The 17,915-nt window shown below is 35.2% G+C and overlaps 1 protein-coding gene across 6 annotated transcripts in view; it reads left to right on the forward strand.

Annotated features, from left to right (window-relative positions):
• Positions 1-17,915, forward strand: part of AKAP6 (A-kinase anchoring protein 6) — a 218,633-nt gene that overhangs the window by 172,145 nt on the left and 28,573 nt on the right. For all 6 annotated transcript variants that reach the window (XM_042863738.1, XM_042863721.1, XM_042863755.1 and 3 more), the window contains one exon: positions 15,145-15,360. In XM_042863738.1, coding sequence (XP_042719672.1) covers positions 15,145-15,360 — 216 coding nt within the window. The remainder of the gene's footprint in view (positions 1-15,144; positions 15,361-17,915) is intronic.

Consider the following 17,915-nt stretch of genomic DNA (forward strand, 5'->3'; position numbering starts at 1 on the left):
ATACTGCAATGTATAATACATATATTTGAGAAGGAACATTTAGAACATTTTCAAAAACATTAGCGATGCCACTAGTACAAAACCTGCTGGGGTTTAGACTGACTTACTTTCCACTTAACTTAAGAGTTTAACCTTATTACTGCTTTCACTATGGTAAGTGAATCATTGTTACTTAATGGAACTTTATTGTACAGCACTATCCCAATTATACATATAGCCATTGTGCACAGAGAATCATTTTTTATAAAATAAACTCAACAGTGCTGTTGATTTTCATTTATAATCTTATGTTTTTAATTACACTTATGCCTTAGGAAAAACAGTTATTTTATTTTCTGAGTGCTTTTATTTCATTTTGCACTTAGAGGATGAGTTGAATGTATTGTTCACATGTAGTTGGGACCCAAGATGACAACACTCTGGTGGAAAGAGGTGTTGTTAAATCAGCTAATAGGAAATTATTTTGACTTTTTTCCTTTTACTTAAAAAAAATCATGCATATTAATTTGAGAGTTCTCTTTATTAAAGAATGTGCTGTTGCATTGCTTTTCTTTTGAGATATTCCTGTATAATAGTAATATCAAATATTTCTACAGTACTCTGCTGCCAAGTATCTGTACTTGCTGTACAAACATTGATGAACTAAACTCCATTAAACCTTAAAGGTAGGAATTATCACCACCTTCTTATAAATGGGAAAAATAAAACGCAAGGAGATTAAGTGATTTTTTCAGGCTTTCAGAAAACTAATGGTCGTTCTAGGGAAGAAGTCAGCTGCTCTGACCCTAGTCTTTGGTTCTAACCGCAGGGCTGCTTTTCCTTCTTTCCTCTAGATTACTTCTCAGTATAGTCAATTTTAATATGTAATGCAGACAGTCTGCATCCTTGTGCTAATCAATGTCTCTTGTTTCTGTTTGAAGTTCAAATCCTGCTGAAAATGTTTAAATGATTTTTTTCCCATTATTATTAGCATATTTAGATGTTAGAATTAGTAGAATATCATTAGTTACAGTCATAACTCAGTTTATACTCCAGTAACTCAGCAATACTCCAGTATTTCTTGGTTTGGGGGTAACTATATTACATGCTTCAGTTGGCCCAGTAATCTCTATACAATGTTTTGCAGCCAGTCTGCAATGCCATTTTGTAACCTGTTCTGCCAGTTTTCTGTCCTCCTCAAGGTTTCAAACATTTTCATATTTAGTTCCAAGGCAGAGGCACAAATTTTGCTTCAGTCTATAGTGACATTTGCTGGTCATTCCACAGCAACACTGCAAGGTTTCAAATATAGCCTAACCCAAGCTGCTTTAAAAAAGATGGAGGGGAACTAGTGAACACAAGTTGCACAGCTGCAAAGGGAGACATGTGGGTGTCTTACCCCTGATTTGCTGTAACATGAAAAACAGATGAATCTGAACCAAAAAAATCAAGAGACGGACTTAAATTTCATGAGATCTTCCTAACCACAAATATGCATTTATTTTATTTATTCTTCCTTTTTGTTTCTGTTTTGCCCTTTGAGTTCCCGGAATTCTTGTTTTCTTGCTTTTCACTGAAACTCTAATGGCCAGAATCAGAACCATGCTTTTTAAATGAGCTACAAGATTCTCAGGTAAACACATAATCTTAGCAACTGAAAAACCTACTGTCATGAGACTAATAATTGGCACAACTGATTTCCTAACCTAATGATGTATGACAATTTTGTGGGTCAGGAGAGACTTGAAACAGGAAAGAATGAGGAACAATACTATAAAGAATTTGCATTCTTTCATGAAGGTTTTGGTAAGTCCCATTATTTGAGTAAGATCTAGCCAGAACTTGTGTGCTCGTTGGCTTGAAAGTAGGAGTGTTCTGCCACATTTGCTTTTATGTGTCTGGGATTTCAAAAATCATGCTGTTTTCTGTGCAAAAGGCAGCAGAAGAGCCTCAATAATTAGTCACATATTTCTATCACTTGTAATAAAACTTATGACTTTAGGTGTTTGATATAGAGCGATGATTCATCAACATTGAAAAGGTATTTGTTGTGGTTTTGGATTACAGGCCAGCTGCTCAAGAGCAAGCATAGATTTGTGAGTATCTATCCATCTTGATATCCCTTCTCAGACACATAAAGCTGGAAAAGCTCCTGTTCCTTTTGGTAGCCAGATTTATAAATCTCCTCTTTTCTTAAGGAAAAGGGAAGACTACTTTGGTTAAAATAACATAGCAGCATTTTCTGATCTAATGTTCTTTGGCAACAATAAAGTTGCATTTCATGTAGTTTTCTGATCTGGTTTTATGTGAGCCATGCTCTATTGTCATACCTGTCTCATATAATTTGATTCTTTAAAAAAAGAGATGCCTAACTTTCGGCAGCACTGAAGGCCCGTAGTTCCCATTGACTTTAGTCAATGTATTCATTACAAAAATCAGACAAAACCATTTGTACCAGAATATGTTGGAAAGACTTTCTCATTTAATATTTCTAAAAATCAATAGTGTATTGAATTCCATAGCAAGTAGTATTTGTAGCCATCTCTTCCTTTTAAGCAGTGTAAATTATCTAATGTTTGTAGCTGTTTCTAATGACTAAACTCACAGAAGAATAGTTTTTGTCTTCCATTAAATTTCAACTCAGCAAGCCAGATGACACAATACCATTAAAAAGCAGAATTTCTGATCACAATCTCTTATTTCAACATCACCTAAAGAAACTGAGCATTCTGATGTAGCAGTGTAGATTACATTGGTAATTCATAATTGATCAGTTAATTGACACCTCTTATAACAGTTTTCATTGTAACTGAAAAGTTTCTCTAAGTCAGCACTGTACATCTTAAGAGCAATTTGGTCAAACAAAATTCTGTTAAATATAACACAAGTGAGTTAGTTTGGGAGCAAGTAAGTTTATGGCCCCACCGAAATCAAAGGAAAATATTAACTTTGAGTAAAGGTTTGGTGACTCAGAGATTGGAAAAATGTTCCTACAGGTGCCAGAAATCACTTTTGCTACTGCATTTTGGATGCTTTACAATTTTTGGAATGATGTTTCTGGCAGAGCTGCAATCAAAGAATTGCAGAAATTCAATGTGCATGTAACAAACGTATGCAGAACAGTTTCCAGCAGACAGTCCAAAAGAAGTCAAGCAGCATTTAATCCTTTTTATACCTCTAAGATGATAAAAATGTTGTAGTAATTTTAATAAATTTCTCAGAAAGAGTATGACTCCAGAGCTTTGAGTCTTTTCACAGATGAAGAAATGTTTACCCAAATTTTGTTTGGATTAAATTTCAATAAACAGGAAGGCATAAAGTATTAAATCATATGAAAACCAGACAGATTTCCAAAGTGTAATAAAACTTGATGCCACTTACAAAGGATTGAAGCAAATTCAGACTTAATTTACATAACCTACTACCCCAAAACAGCAATTCTGCGGGTCACTTAAATGAGAATCCAACTATGTAAAGTAAAGCAGGTTGCCTTTTCTTTTTTATTTTTTTTATTTTTTTTTTTTCAAAAAAGTGTGGTATTTGGGCTCTAACATGAGGAGGAGGTTTTATATATCAATTTTTTCTTTTAGCATACTCAAATATACTCAATACTTTGTATGCAAACAGTAGTTAATGTAATCAAACATATCTCAAATTATGTTTTATTTTACCTTTTACTTAGTTAAAGTTCAGTCTTTGTTTCATGAAGCTCTCCCTCTTTAAGGCAACAATAATACAATTTACAATTCCCATTTCGAACTAAATATCTGATCTGAGATAGGAGGTGTCATTTCATCATCTTATTTGAACTTTGAAGCTTGAATGGTGAATTCTGATTTTACTATGTTCGCCCTTTGCTGAGGGAAAGAAAGGAACACAGAAGATCTACCCAGTAGGGGTGGTCAGATCAGACACACTGCACGTTTCCACAGAGGTATCATAAAACATCTGCATGTAGTTCTAATCCAGCACCAGCTGTGGGCTCCTGGACTGGGGTTGTGGGATGGAGGTTACTATAGTAACAGGAACAGCCTGTTTTCAGCAGAGCTCAGATACGGCAATGCATGAAATCTTCAGTAGAGGAGAGAATAGACTACTGGCTATTTTTATGCTACTACCTAGTTCATTTATTACTTCCTTCCTTCTTATGTCTTTTTTTTTTTTTTTTTAAACGTCCTGTCCCCTTATTTCTGGTATACTAATATGATTACACTGCAGACAGCATAGCCATGTGGTAAAGGTAGGATAATACAGGCTACCTTTTGATACACACACTGCAGAGATAATGTCTGAGCTTCAGTTATAGTACTTGGAAAGAAATAAGCACTTTCGGAATGCAATTAATCAATCCTGTTTTAGACATCTGTCTATAGAGAAGGTAAACTGTACTTCAGAATGCCTATTTCTGAATGACTAGCTCAGTTGCTGAATTCTCCATTAGATCAGATGAATATCACTTACAGAATCAGTAAGAATATCTCTACGACTCGAGAGACTTGAAGATGTTGAGTCAACTGCAAAAAGATTAGTTACTAATGTCTGTGAGGTTTCCCCACTGCTAATTACAGTTGAGCCCAAGTTTCTTTCTGCGCTCTTGAATGTGCATGAGGGTTTTCATCTGAAACTCTCCCTTGTTAGCTGGAACTGATGAGGAGAAGGCAATGCAACTAATACTTGTTCCTGTCTTTCTTATGGTACTGGAATAGTCTGCATTCATTTTTTATGCCCTGAGTAGACTTGTAAGACTTGAGGTCTGAGTCAAGCTGAGTAACACAAAAGATATCCTGAAGTACGGAGAAAGATGTTTCAGGCTCACCACTACAAAGTAAAACCTGCAATTTTGTAAGGTCTAATGGCTCACAGTTTTTTTCCCAGCCTTTTGTGTTGTTGGTATCTGAAGGAAATCTTTGGGCTACATTTTTCCTTAGTCATGGGTCTCTTGAAGAGTCATATGTATGGAAGCGAGAATAGCTGAGTTGGCTTCTTTTGATAGATCATTCTCAGTTCTTCACTTATTTTTTGTCGTTGTCATTGGTGATACAATTGATTTTCTTCTTTTGATGCACCCAAATGAAAATGCAACTGCTTATTCTACTATTATCTGTTTACTGCAAAACCAGAAACTTCCTTTTCAATTATTACTAGCTTGGAAAAGGAGAATGAGAAGAAAGCACAATAATACTATTTGATAGATCAAATTCTTATCTGCAAAACACTATTTTTCACTGTAGTCACCACCATTAGCTATGATTTCTGGCAGTGATGAACATGAGCATGTATGCCATGCTCGTACAAATCTGCACCAGTGGAGGTGATCTACTGTCCTTGTTGCCAGTGCAGAAATGCACCAGCTGCCACCTCTGTGTGCTCACATTCACTGTTTAGTCTCCATGTGTTAATGAAGCAAGTGTTAATGAATGTCACAGGATGCCATTTTTTTCCTCACACACTTTTGCTTCATATGCACTTCCATTTCAGATGCCATTTTGTTGGACTACCCCTCTGCTGCCATCTTTTACATGACAACAAAATGTAACTGAGTATTGGAGGGAAGGTTCAACCTCTGTAACCGTACCACCACCATCTACCTCTGAGTTCATGGGCCAACATAATAACGTAGGAGGAATTACTTTCAGAGTAGGCATTGTATGATTTATTTGATCATGACTGTCCCTTTGGAGCCATAGTATTGTGTCTTCCAGTGCTCCAATATTAGTGGATTATTAATTGGATAGTGTTCTCTGAAGCCATTAAATCCTGCTGATGAGGTTTTTCTTTAACTGGTCTATCACTGACCTAGTAGACAATTGCCTAATCTTGGTTTCAGAACTGTAAGGGTTTCCCAAGTTTCATCTTTGCATGTAAGTTAATAGATCGGTGTCCCAGTAGGGAACAGTATTACAGACTGTATTTGTACCTTTACTCACACTAAAAATAATATCATGCTTTCAGGAAATCCATTGATTCTAGTATAATTATTTGCAGGGTTAAGTGTAGTGCAGTATGAGTTAGAATGTGAATGTAAAAAGAACAAGCCTTCAGTGTAAGAGTTATTGATGTCCTTATCAGGTATATTATGTATCACAAGTATGAGATGTATGTCAGGAATGGGATTTGCAGACTGGCAACATATTACTAGAGACAGCAAATTATGCTAGCTGCGTTAAGTCAGTGGGGAAAAAGAAGTATGTGGATTCCTGTTCTTGCCAGGATGGTTCCCTTACTACTCTGTCAGGAAAGTGCTGCATCTCCTCACCCCAGAATAAAACTGAAGGCTCGGCCTTTATTTTGATGGATTTTCCGTGCATTTCACCAATTGCTGGCAGCGCAATGTCACTTGTAGTGTACCACCTTCCCTTTCCACAGTGATGCTTGCTTTTGTGTTCTGAACACAAGGAAGCAACCTCATTATGTTCTCTATTCTGAGGATTAGTGAAGGAAATAATGTTTTCTGTGCCCTCTTTGTTTGCATCCTATCTAGCCTCCTTATCCTAATCCTATATTGTCCAAGCAATGGAAGAATGGCTGGAAAAAGAGCAGTAATAAAATGAGTAATGCTGAGCCTCTGAGACCATCATCTGCAAACAGTCTCCTCATCCAGAAGTTTGCCTTTTAACAACTTTCATCTTTTTTACTCTCATTCACTGCTCATCTTGACCACATCACCCACTTCTGTCCTCACTTCTAATTCCAAACTTGTCATAGCCCTGTGGCTAAATGGTCATGTCTGCCTTAACAGTACAAGCAAATTAATTTACTATGTATAACATGTTTATGCAAACACTTGCTTTAAAAAAAAAAAAAAAAAAAAAAAAAAAAAAAAGTAATTATTCCTGCAAGTAAGATGATGAATTAGCCTAGCTTACTTCAGATATGAATAAACCCACATGAGTGCAGTGCTGCCCGGCTCTGCTTGGTTCTGCTATTGCCTTCTCTTGTAGGACAGTTTTAGTTTTAGTTTTGTCTTGGGCTGAAATTTAAAAAGTTGGTTTATGTATTCACAATTAAGACACAGCAAAATAATGGGCATCATGTTTTTATCTTTTAAAGGTATAACCACTCTGGTAGGTGTGGCTTTTTTAAAATAAGGTGAGGAACACCATTTCTAGAAAAGCCTATGTGTTGTCCTTGTGTGTGTACAGATGCTCTGGCAGCAACATAATATCTTTTTCTCTCTTTACCTCTGAACAACTCAAGCTATACATTTTTGAATCAAGGCTAAATTTGCTTCACTGGCACAGGAAAAGAGCCAAAGAAAATATATTTTTTCCTTACTTGTTATATGTGTTTATTTTCCCTTTACTCTCACCCTCCCTGCCTGAAGTTTCCAAAATATTAGTCTATTTTATGTTCACTGCTTTCCCATAAGAAGGTAATACCAGTGCACTGCAGGATGCTTTTCTCCTGTAATTCAGAACTGAGTAAATTCACACTGAATTTTGGAATCTGACAGGCCCATCACACAGAGTCAACAAAAATGCATGTTTACCACTTGTGGTAGAACAGGATAAAGAAGAATAATAAAGGAATTAAGCACAATATCAGCATCTGAACTTCAGCTTGAGGGCTACAGGTATTGGTGCACCTCCATGTAAAGAAATTTTCTTTTACGAACTATTATGTAGCTCCGAGTCAGTACACAAAGTTTTAGCAGTTTAAATTGTTCACTAAAGATGGCTGAAATTCATAACACTGGAGATTTTCTTTGCATCCAATGTGAAATTTATGTTAAGAAACACCTTCATTTCTTCTAAGCTGTAATTCTAAGTGATCTCCAACAATTGCAAGTAAAGCTAAACCTGACTTATGCCTCACTGGATTTTGTAACTTTTTGCTTGTACCTTAATTTGTTTCTTCTCTTGAATTTCAACACATGCTTATTTGAAACTCTGCCCAGTGTGGTTACAGAGCAAAAATTTCAAGTTTGTCTACAACAGGAAAATGACTTTTAGATCTGTGTGGTTTAGTATTCATCATAAAAGGAAAACACAGCCCTGATATTTATAATATCTGTCTGGTATTCTCTCTACTGTTATTTTAGCATTTTCTGGGAGCAAAGAAAGAAACCCTAACAAATTATACCACTCCCTTCAATGTTTCTCTTTTGCACGGGTTTCCCTGGAAAGAGAACTTCTCAAACTGAATGAAAAGAGGGCATGAACTGAAGGCATTTATAAACACAAATAGTGCTAGAGTAGGAAAATGAATCCTCCTGCCATCACGTCTGGCTTCCCCATGTGGATGGCTTGGCTTATTCCCGCATCCAAGTTAACTCCAACTGCTTGTGTAGCAGCAGCTCAAAAATATTTGTGAAAATGCATCTAATTAATTTCCAATATGAAGCACAAAAAAATAATACTTGGAGAAGGTATGTTGTATTTCAGTAGGGAAAAGGCATTTACATCCAACACTTTTATTTTTAAAAGTTACCTTCCTGTAATTGCACACTAGTTTAGAGCTTAGATAGGCGCATCTTAGCAATAATGGGCACTTTTTTAGCAGATTATTGCCAAAAGTGCATTCTTTATTCCAGGGAGACACTGTAATAGATACCAGTGCTTTAATAATGATACAAGCAATCTGTAAGCTATTATAGTTTCTTTTATAGTAACTCAATCTTCATGTTGTTTTATATGTCTGGAATTTTAATAGTGTTTTTAATTTATGAGGAGAAATATATTATATATTACTAGTTACATGGGAATGTGAGCTAAATATCAGTCCATTCAACTATGTTTTTACAAACAAATATTTTGAAGTACTTAGACAAGCAGAATGAATAGAACAAAGAAATTAAAGAATGCTGTACAGATATAATAGGAGGTTCTGTGGATCAAGCCTAGAGGAACTTGTTCTGGATTCTGACTGTTTTTTTCAGCACAATGATGCACTTCTTAAAAAAAAAAAAAGGAAATAATGTGGCTATTTTTAGAATGCTATTTTAAAATCGATACTTTATTTAAAATAAATATATTTACCTATTTAATTAATCTGTTTACATTATCAATTATAAATAAATGCAAATTCCCTTGTACATTTTAAAGAGTGAAATTAGTGAAATAATAATTAACATGAATCTATTAGATACTAAATTATACATAGAATACAAGCTCTTGAAGCTAGTATAAGAATTAAATATTTTTTCTTGCTACTTTCTTGCCATTTTAGTATGTGCAGGAATACACACAGTGCACAAAGAATATGGTGAACTGTAGTCAGACTTGTAAGAGAAGTATTGTAATACTTTACTAAGCAGTGAGTTACAGAAAGAAATGATCACTGTAGCAATTGGGTGGTTGTAATGCTATTAAAAGTGGACCTTTGAAATAGAGAACCAGTTCATTATTTTGGGAGAAGTCATAATCTACTTTAAATTGTCATTCTGTGTTTCTGACTTGCAATTAGATGATATTTCTAAAACGTCAGTCCTAGATTCTGTTGTGACCATCATCATAATAAAATGTGACAGCAAAGATATTATATCAATACTTTCTCCATAATTAGCATTAAAGATCTCTCAAGGGTTAAGTACAAAGGTTTTCCACTGAATGGTCTGCAAGCCTTGTGCCTTTAAAGTCTATTAATATAGCCAAGACTGGTGACAACCAGGAGACAAATCTATGAACAAACCCGTTTGGAGAGAATAGTTTTGTGGTGTGTGATGTATGTTACGTAAATGAGCTTATTAGGACTCTCATCTATTTTATTATTGGTGCCCAATTTAATAGAGGCATTTAAAAAACAATATTTCTGCCTGACTCCTTGAAATGAAGAAGATACATTGATATAATTGAGAGCAAATGATTGCATGTTGTGCCATTTAATCATGTCATTTTTCAATTGCTGTTTTTTGCACTTCACTGCATACTTATAGAATATTTAGCTTCACTATAGATTAAGTCCCACTGTCTGCAAGTGAGTTGAGTTCCCATATTAGGTGACATTTTCTTTTTAATCTTGAAATCAGCAATAGCACACAGGTTTGGCAGCATTTTTCTAAAAGATGACAAGTTTTTCACTACCTATATTTTTCATTTGGCATTTTTGTTTTTAGGAATTACTTTCTCATTTATTTTATTTTATTTTTTTTTTTTTTGAGGAATTACTGGTTTTCTTTTTCATTCAAAAAGCAGAGTTTTGTTTCACTATGTGTCCTATAAGAGTGGAAGTTGAAATACAAGCATGGATCACAGGAGAATTTTCTACAGGCATTGCAATTTTACAGAAAAAAAGCTGAAAAGTAAATTTTAATAAGTATTTGCAAGCATATTTTTTTCTTATTTTTGTCTGTTGTGTTATTGATGTTAACCATGATTCTTGAAGCATTAGCACTGTTGTAAACTGAAGTTCTACACTAGCCAAATATCAGATATTAGGAGGTGAATTAGTTTATTTATGTTGTTTGATTGTTGTATTGAAAAAGATAACTTCCATTCTCAGAATTTGCCTAAATTTCTATATGCAGTTGTTGTACTAAATAACAACAGATCTATAATTTCATCTTCCTATCATTCTCCATCAGGTGACAACAGATGCAGTAGGAAGGGTATCATTCCTTCCTGCACATACCTATGTCCTGTAACAAGGAGAAAGAGCAAACCTTTAAGAGATCAAGGTTTAATAGATACTTCCTGTTGGAGCTGATCATTCCAGATTTATCTTTAGTGGAAATTTTGTCATTTACCTGAAAACAGCCAGTATTGCCAATGCATAGAAACACAACATAAGGATCCTAGTATACATTGCCATTACTTCTGAACCTGAAAGTTCAAAGAAAATCTGTAATCTGTAAAAGTTAACCTTTATCGTCTTCTGACTGTGTTTCAAAGCCATGGACATTTCCATACAGTCTTTAAATATTCCTAAGCATAGAGTGAAAGTAAGAAAGACAGAAATGGTTGAAAAAAGTTCGGATCATATAAAAAATATTTCAGTGAACAATACATAATGAAGAGTGTTAAAAATTGTATATAAACATTTTATGTGGTGATTATATGTGGATTGTGAGACTTTAAATGAAGGAAACTCATTTCAAACAGACTTTTAAAATATTTTTAGTCTCAAAGTCTACTGAGTTCACTGAGAATCTTGGTACTATTAGCCCATCCGTTTTAACACCTTCTCTGAGGAACCTTGGTGTAATAACTTCTATGGCCAACTCCTCTGCTATGTTGTGTCAGAACAAAACTGGCTTCCCAGCCTTCAATCATACAGAATATACATTGCCCAAAGGCTGAGGGATGGAGGAGAGTTGGGGCTGCATAATGCTCCTCAACTTCCCACCTGTTTAGGTCTCCTACATTCTCTGGCACTGCCTAAAGCTGCACATTTTTGTCACCTACTTTTCACTCAGGAATCTAGCACCCATGCAGAACAACTTGTGATCAGGTCATGGATACTTCCAACCTCATAGATAGTGCCATTAGCCCATTGCTTGGAAGGTCTGTTTGATGTCATTTGACTCAGCAAGGGCTTTTCCACGTGATTTAAGGCATGGTATTAACAAGCTGTGAAAGTAGTTTCAGCTCACTTTTTGTAGCTGTGCAGGTGATAACTTCAAAGCACTGAAAATAGAAGTAGGCAGAAGGAAGAATTATCTCCCAGGATTCTAGCAGCTCTGATGGGTATGGGAAAGTGTGACTGTCAATAATGTTATAATGAATAACTCCTCAATGTTTTCAGGGTACCTGTTGCAAAGCAAAGACCTGAACAAAGTCAAGCTTGCACATGGCAGCTGCAGATACCATGTTTACACCTGCAGCAAACAAAGTGGTATATATTACTTTAAGTCTTACCGTGTAAGACTTAAGTTAGACAGAGCTACATGTGTCTGATCTCTTAATCTGTGTTTCAGACAAACTTTTGCACACACAGGAGCCTAAGTGATGCTCTGAAGTCTTGTGTTAGACTATTTCCTAATTTTCTGAACTGTCAAGTACTCAGTAGCTTACCATAGCTTCTTTAGACATATGGCTCAAGTCTCAGCAGAGATACTGTGTAATCTATCTGAAATTTTGTTTCCTTTCTTTTCCTTTTTAGTAGTATTATTAATCATGAATTATAGCTGTTAATTCACAATCCAGAATGTACCTAGCAAAGAATTGAAGTAACTGTGACCTTGGAGGCATGCATGGCTGTACAGTTACCATATTAATAGATTTTCATAGAGTCATACCATTTTAACAACAGCAGATTGTGGATAGATATACAACACCATGAAGTACTGTGTCATAGGATACAATTACTGAGTCCCTTAAGGACACTGTATACCAGATCATGATACTGGTTAGATTCATTATTGCTAGTGTCATTATATGGGGTTTAGAGAAGTCTTCACATGATTAAGTTCTGTGGCTTTTAAAGTATTGTTGCTATAGCCAACTCTTTCAACATGCTGTTAGGTACGAGCACTTCATTCTTCTCCTGTTTAATATTAACTATAATATCATGTAATAAAATTGAAACAAAAGTGCCATAGGCCTAATTGCACTGTCACAGCCATGTAAATCAGAAATAGCTTCAGTAAAGCTACTGTTATTATGCTGGTGTAAAATTGATGTAAATTAGAAGTGACTTGGATCCTGTAGCTCTGCTTTCAGATAGCACAATGTGAAGTTCTCACTTAAATGCTCACATAATGGCTTATGAATTAAATACCCCTTACCTCATCAAATTATATGGTATTGTATCAAAAATGAACAGTATTTATAAGGAATGACATAATCAGATAGATTGAGGTAAGATAATGTTATGGGGCCAAGTTCTGAGCTGTGTTGACTTCCAGAAAGTTAATGCAGAGCTGTATGAATTGGCTGCCAGCAGTATATAACTTACCATCATGCATAAAAATGAATTGTTTTGCTGTTACACAATGTAAAGTAAGAACTCTGACTTTAGGTAGGACTTTATTTATTTATTTATTTTTCTGATATGTTAGCCTAATGAACAGCATCAAAAAGGAAATGTGTCAGACATGTTGGTTACATCAAGAACTATGTAGGAAACTAGTAATGAAGTCGAGGAAAATAAATAGGGCAAGTTCAGGAAACATAAGTGAAAATGCAGCTCTGGTATAAATTGAATAATAAAATTCCTGGTCATATTTTGCCCTAAATAGTGGTTTGGGAATTTGTCATTCACCTTATTTAAAATTCAGAAATATTAAAGGTACAGGGTTCTCTCATTATAGAAGTAATAGAATTCCAGCTATTACAGAGTTAGGGTAATTTACATTGCTATAGAATGCATTATATCAATAAGTGGAACATCTGTATGAAATGTCCATCTGCTGATATACTACTGAGTGTACCTTACAGTGAAATGTACTTAATCATTTTAAGACATCCTCTAATGAAGTCTTATCATGATTAGCATTTTGAACACAAATACTGTTAGGCATTAAAACTTTTGCCTTAAATGAGATTGCATTGTCTTGTTTACCCTTGTTGATTAATAAGCAATCTGTTAACTGTTAGAACAGCCCAGTTCTGCCAGTGAAAGTAAATTAGTAATTCAGCTATGTTTGTAGGGTTTAATCAACATTTCTCTTGAAGGCTCTGAATTAAAAAAAAAAAAAATCACTTCAACCCTATCTGTAGGCAAAGGATATGTATTTTTCAGATGTGTATACCACTCTTTTGCACCTAATGCTATTGGTCAAGTGCATATTTTCATTACCAAAATACTCTGTATATGTATAATATTTCTAAGTAGATTTTCTGATTTTTAATCCACAAATGTTACAAAACTATGGACTTTAAATACGCTTGCTACAGAATATTAACTCCTTTCCTGGTAAAGTTCAGGTCAGCCAATGGTTTTGAAAAACTTTGAGAACTCTGCTCTGGTGGCTAGCTTTCATTTCTTTATTTATTTGTTTGTTTATTTATTTATCATTATTAACTCCAGTTAAAGGAAAATACCCTGTCTTCATAAAAGATGGTAGTTGAGATTTTCTCATAGGGCCATGCACTTTCATCTGTGGCATCCCACAGAAGGAAACAGATGTTAGCAAGTTATAATTTAAATTATCTGGAAGGTTCCCATGTGTAGAGCACAGTTCTGTTAAATTCAGGAGTAGCACTGGCCTCTGATAATAGCTGTGTACTTGAACTGTGTGATGCTATAAAAGTGTGGAGCCTTGGAAGCTGGGCTGAAGCTGTCATCCTCAGAAGTGTTTGTGTTTTGTGTACCCTACTGTTATAGATATTATAAAAACACATTGTGAGGCAATAAAACCCTGATCTGATGTTGAATGACTATAAAGTGCAATTGTATTTGTAGACTAAACTGTGTTCAAAGTCATCCCATGCCATTAACTGCTTCCGGGTGGTAGATCTCTCTTTCATTTTGGCATGTAAAATGCATTATTTATATAGCTATTCAATAGGACTCTCAGTGTAGTTATATATGTAGTTTTCTGGCATACAACCAGCCTATTCCAGTTTCTATCAATATTCAGTAATATTAGGACTTAGTGACTGTCCCATTGTGAAGTTTATGTCAGACTGCATTCTTTGTGGCACTGGAATCTGTAGGATGAAATAAATGCTATGAATAACCCATTTTTGAGAAGGACAGTTATCGTAGTATTCCTAAATTTATCTGAACATAGAACTACCCTGGAAATGATTTTATGACAGCAAAAACCATCTGTAAAGGATTTTGTAGTAACCTCTTTACTCTTCTTCCTGAAGGTTTTCTCCTATGACAGGGTATAGATGAACCATAATTTCTATTTGTTTTTGTTTTCTTCTGAGAGGCATATATGTGTATACACACAGTATATATATATTCTCATTTTATGAATACAGTTTTTTTCCCCATTTTTTTCCTGAAAAATTTCTGATGTTGATTGCTGTCAGGGTAACTCATTTCAGATGTGTCTCAGCTGAATGTAAAAAAGGAAGAATAAACCAGTCTACACCATAAAACTTTCAACATTATTGAGATAGTTAGCTATGTATGGCATTTGTTTGAAGACTGAAAGTAGCTTTATTCCTTATGTGCAATTAAGATTGTGTTTATCTTGAAATAAACAGTAATCTTTGACATTAAGAATGGGAATTTATGGAAGAGCTGAAGAACTGTTAGAACCAGTATCTATCAGATAAGAGTTAATATAGAATGTCCCACCCTGACATTTGTCATCTGTCTGTTCTGCAGTCCCTATGCTGTGAGATCAAGCTGAGACGCCGTGGGGTTGCCTCTGTGCTGCGGCTGTGCCAGCACCTCCTGGATGACCAGGAGACCTGCAACCTGAGTGCAGATCACCAGTCCATGCAGCTGATAATCGTAAACCTTGAGAGGAGGTGGGAAGCCATTGTCATGCAAGCTGTCCAGTGGCAGACAAGGCTACAGAAGAGACTGGAAAAAGACCCAGTGAGTGATGCTTGGTTTAAAAAGATCTCATGTAATTTCACTTTACGCCGGCCATTTAAAAAGATCTCATGTAATTCCATTTTACATCAGTCATTGTTTCAGTGCTAGGCAAGTACTGAGTGTTTTCTTCTGACTGATGGTGCTGTTCCTTGTCTCTAATGACAAGTGAAGTTTTAGTTTTTCACAAAGTGTTATAGTCTATGGACACCCCTAATTAATAAGATAAATTCACAATATGTGTGTTCTATTTGCTGTGTATTTAAATCTCTTCTCATCTGATTCTATTGAGTAATGAAAGCCACCTTCTTTTGAGATCAGTAAGTTGCTCAGTACCAAAAAGAATTGGGCCCAGAGACATATATCATTGATTGTAAATATATTTCAGAAGAAGTATTTTCTTTGTAAGTATGATTGGTTTTAATTAGTATCCCAGCAGTAGATCTGTATTTCACATAGAATGCCATGGTATGTGATTAGTATACAAATCTGTGTTATTTGAATTTAAGTAAAATGCATTAATTTCCCTTTTATCTCAGGGAAATGATTCCTCAGAGACAAAATAGCACTCTGCTTAAACTGTCCATTAAGTGACAGGTTTTCTACAGCATAAAACTATATTATGGTGCAGTATCCACATTCAAACAATAAACCATAGGGGGGACAAAGTAATCCCTACTGTAACACCATTGACTGTAATGGATGAATTGGCTCAGCATGTTCTGTGGTACTATCATAATGCCAAAGCCTGTATGCTGCAGCTACGCTGACAGCAATGATAACCCTCTGTAATGCATGTATTGAGGAGCCTTGATGAGATTTGAGAATAAGTGACATTTTTGCTTATATAATTTTTAGGTTTATATAAAACAAATAAAAGGCAAAAATACTTGATATGTACTTGTTTCCTGACAATTGTCTGACTAGCAGAAAAATACTACTTTTGACTTAGTTTTGTTCCTTTGAAAAAAAAAAAAACAGAAGCTGTATTTCTCTGGGAGTTGTTTGTGTTAATGTAGTATTAAGATATACAAGATATCATTCTGAAAAAAATGGCAGTTCTTGAATGAAAATACTATCAATCTGAACTAGCCAAGAAATAGTGAGTTGGTGAGGAGGATGCTGTAGTGTTGAAGGTAATAATAGGAGAAATTTTAACAGTACATTCACCTTTAAATGAGAGTGTAAGAAAGAGAAGACAAATACTGTCTCACTGGTGAGATAAGATTCCTGAGTTTTGATGGTACTGAATCTAGGAGGGCGAGAAATAAGAACAGAAGTGAGGGAAGTCAAAGGCAAAATAGTGGTTTAGAATAAGGGTTTGAGACTGAAGAACAGAAAAAACCGCTGAAGAAGGAAAACAAAATAGCAAATATTTTTTTAATTGAAAAATGTAATTGGTATTCTATTGAGAAACACCAGTTTTATTGATGTGATAGGTTCCATCTTTGAAATGTTTTTTTTTTTTTTTATATTACTCAGATGTCAATAGCTCTAGTAAACTGCTGGTTAGTGCTGTGCAAACGATTTATTTATTGAGCCAGTAGTAGAAAAACTACGTGAATTTTGAAGCTTCAAGAACACATATGTGAGGTATTGGGCGATAGCTAAAAATCAGTTCTTGCAATTCTGAATTTGGGTTGCTAAAAGTTGAGACTCTGCCAAGTCTGTAACTACATTGATTGCTCCAAAAGTAATGCCTCCTTATTTAATTCCATGTAAACTACAACAGACAGATACAAAGAGCACAATAATCTATTAAGTAGATTAAATTCTCAGCTACAAAACACAGTTTTTCAAAATAGTCACCACCATTAGTCAATTTGTGTAGATGAGCTTATCAAGATATTCTTCATTTGGTGGTGTAAAAGATGTACATGGCTGTCTGGAATAGGGCTTGTCTTTCACATCAATGTTGCCACTACACAGCTCACTGCCTCATTATGCTCAGTGTGCTGTGCACTATTGGGTCTTCATAAGCATTCCAAAAGCATCAATAAATGTCAACAGATGCAATTTTTTTTCTGCATGGAAGAATTCAGTGACGCACCATTGCTTCATACACACTTCCATGTCAGACGCCATTTTGTCAGACTGCCCTTCTGCTGCCATCTGTTACATAGCAACAAAATTTAACAGAATATTGTGGGAAGACTCCGCCTGTACTGCCATACCACCAACATCTGCCTCTGAGTTCATGGACCAATATAATAAAATAGGAGGTATTACTTTTGTAGCAGTCCTTTTAGCTACCCAAAAGAGATTGAGCTGGGTTTTTACTGTACTTATCTGAAAGGTAAGGTACTACAAAGATGAAAATTACCTTTTTCATACAAAACTTACAATTTTGTTGTTACAAATATATCTGTTCTATTGAGCGTGGAACACCAAAAAAAGTTGCATTTGTGAGATAGCTTCAAGAGGGGCTGAACAGAACTCCAAGTTGTTGTAGTGAAAGCCTATTATCTCCTCTTGCATGTGGGCAGCTCATGGAGACAGTTTGCTCTCTGTAGCTGCAGTTACTCTAAATAAGCTGTAATGTGCTAATTAGAGCTTAG

This window comes from Lagopus leucura, unplaced genomic scaffold (genome assembly GCF_019238085.1).
Source record: "Lagopus leucura isolate 7727_CA_CO unplaced genomic scaffold, USGS_WTPT01 Super-Scaffold_1, whole genome shotgun sequence".
NCBI classification, from domain to species: domain Eukaryota; kingdom Metazoa; phylum Chordata; class Aves; order Galliformes; family Phasianidae; genus Lagopus; species Lagopus leucura.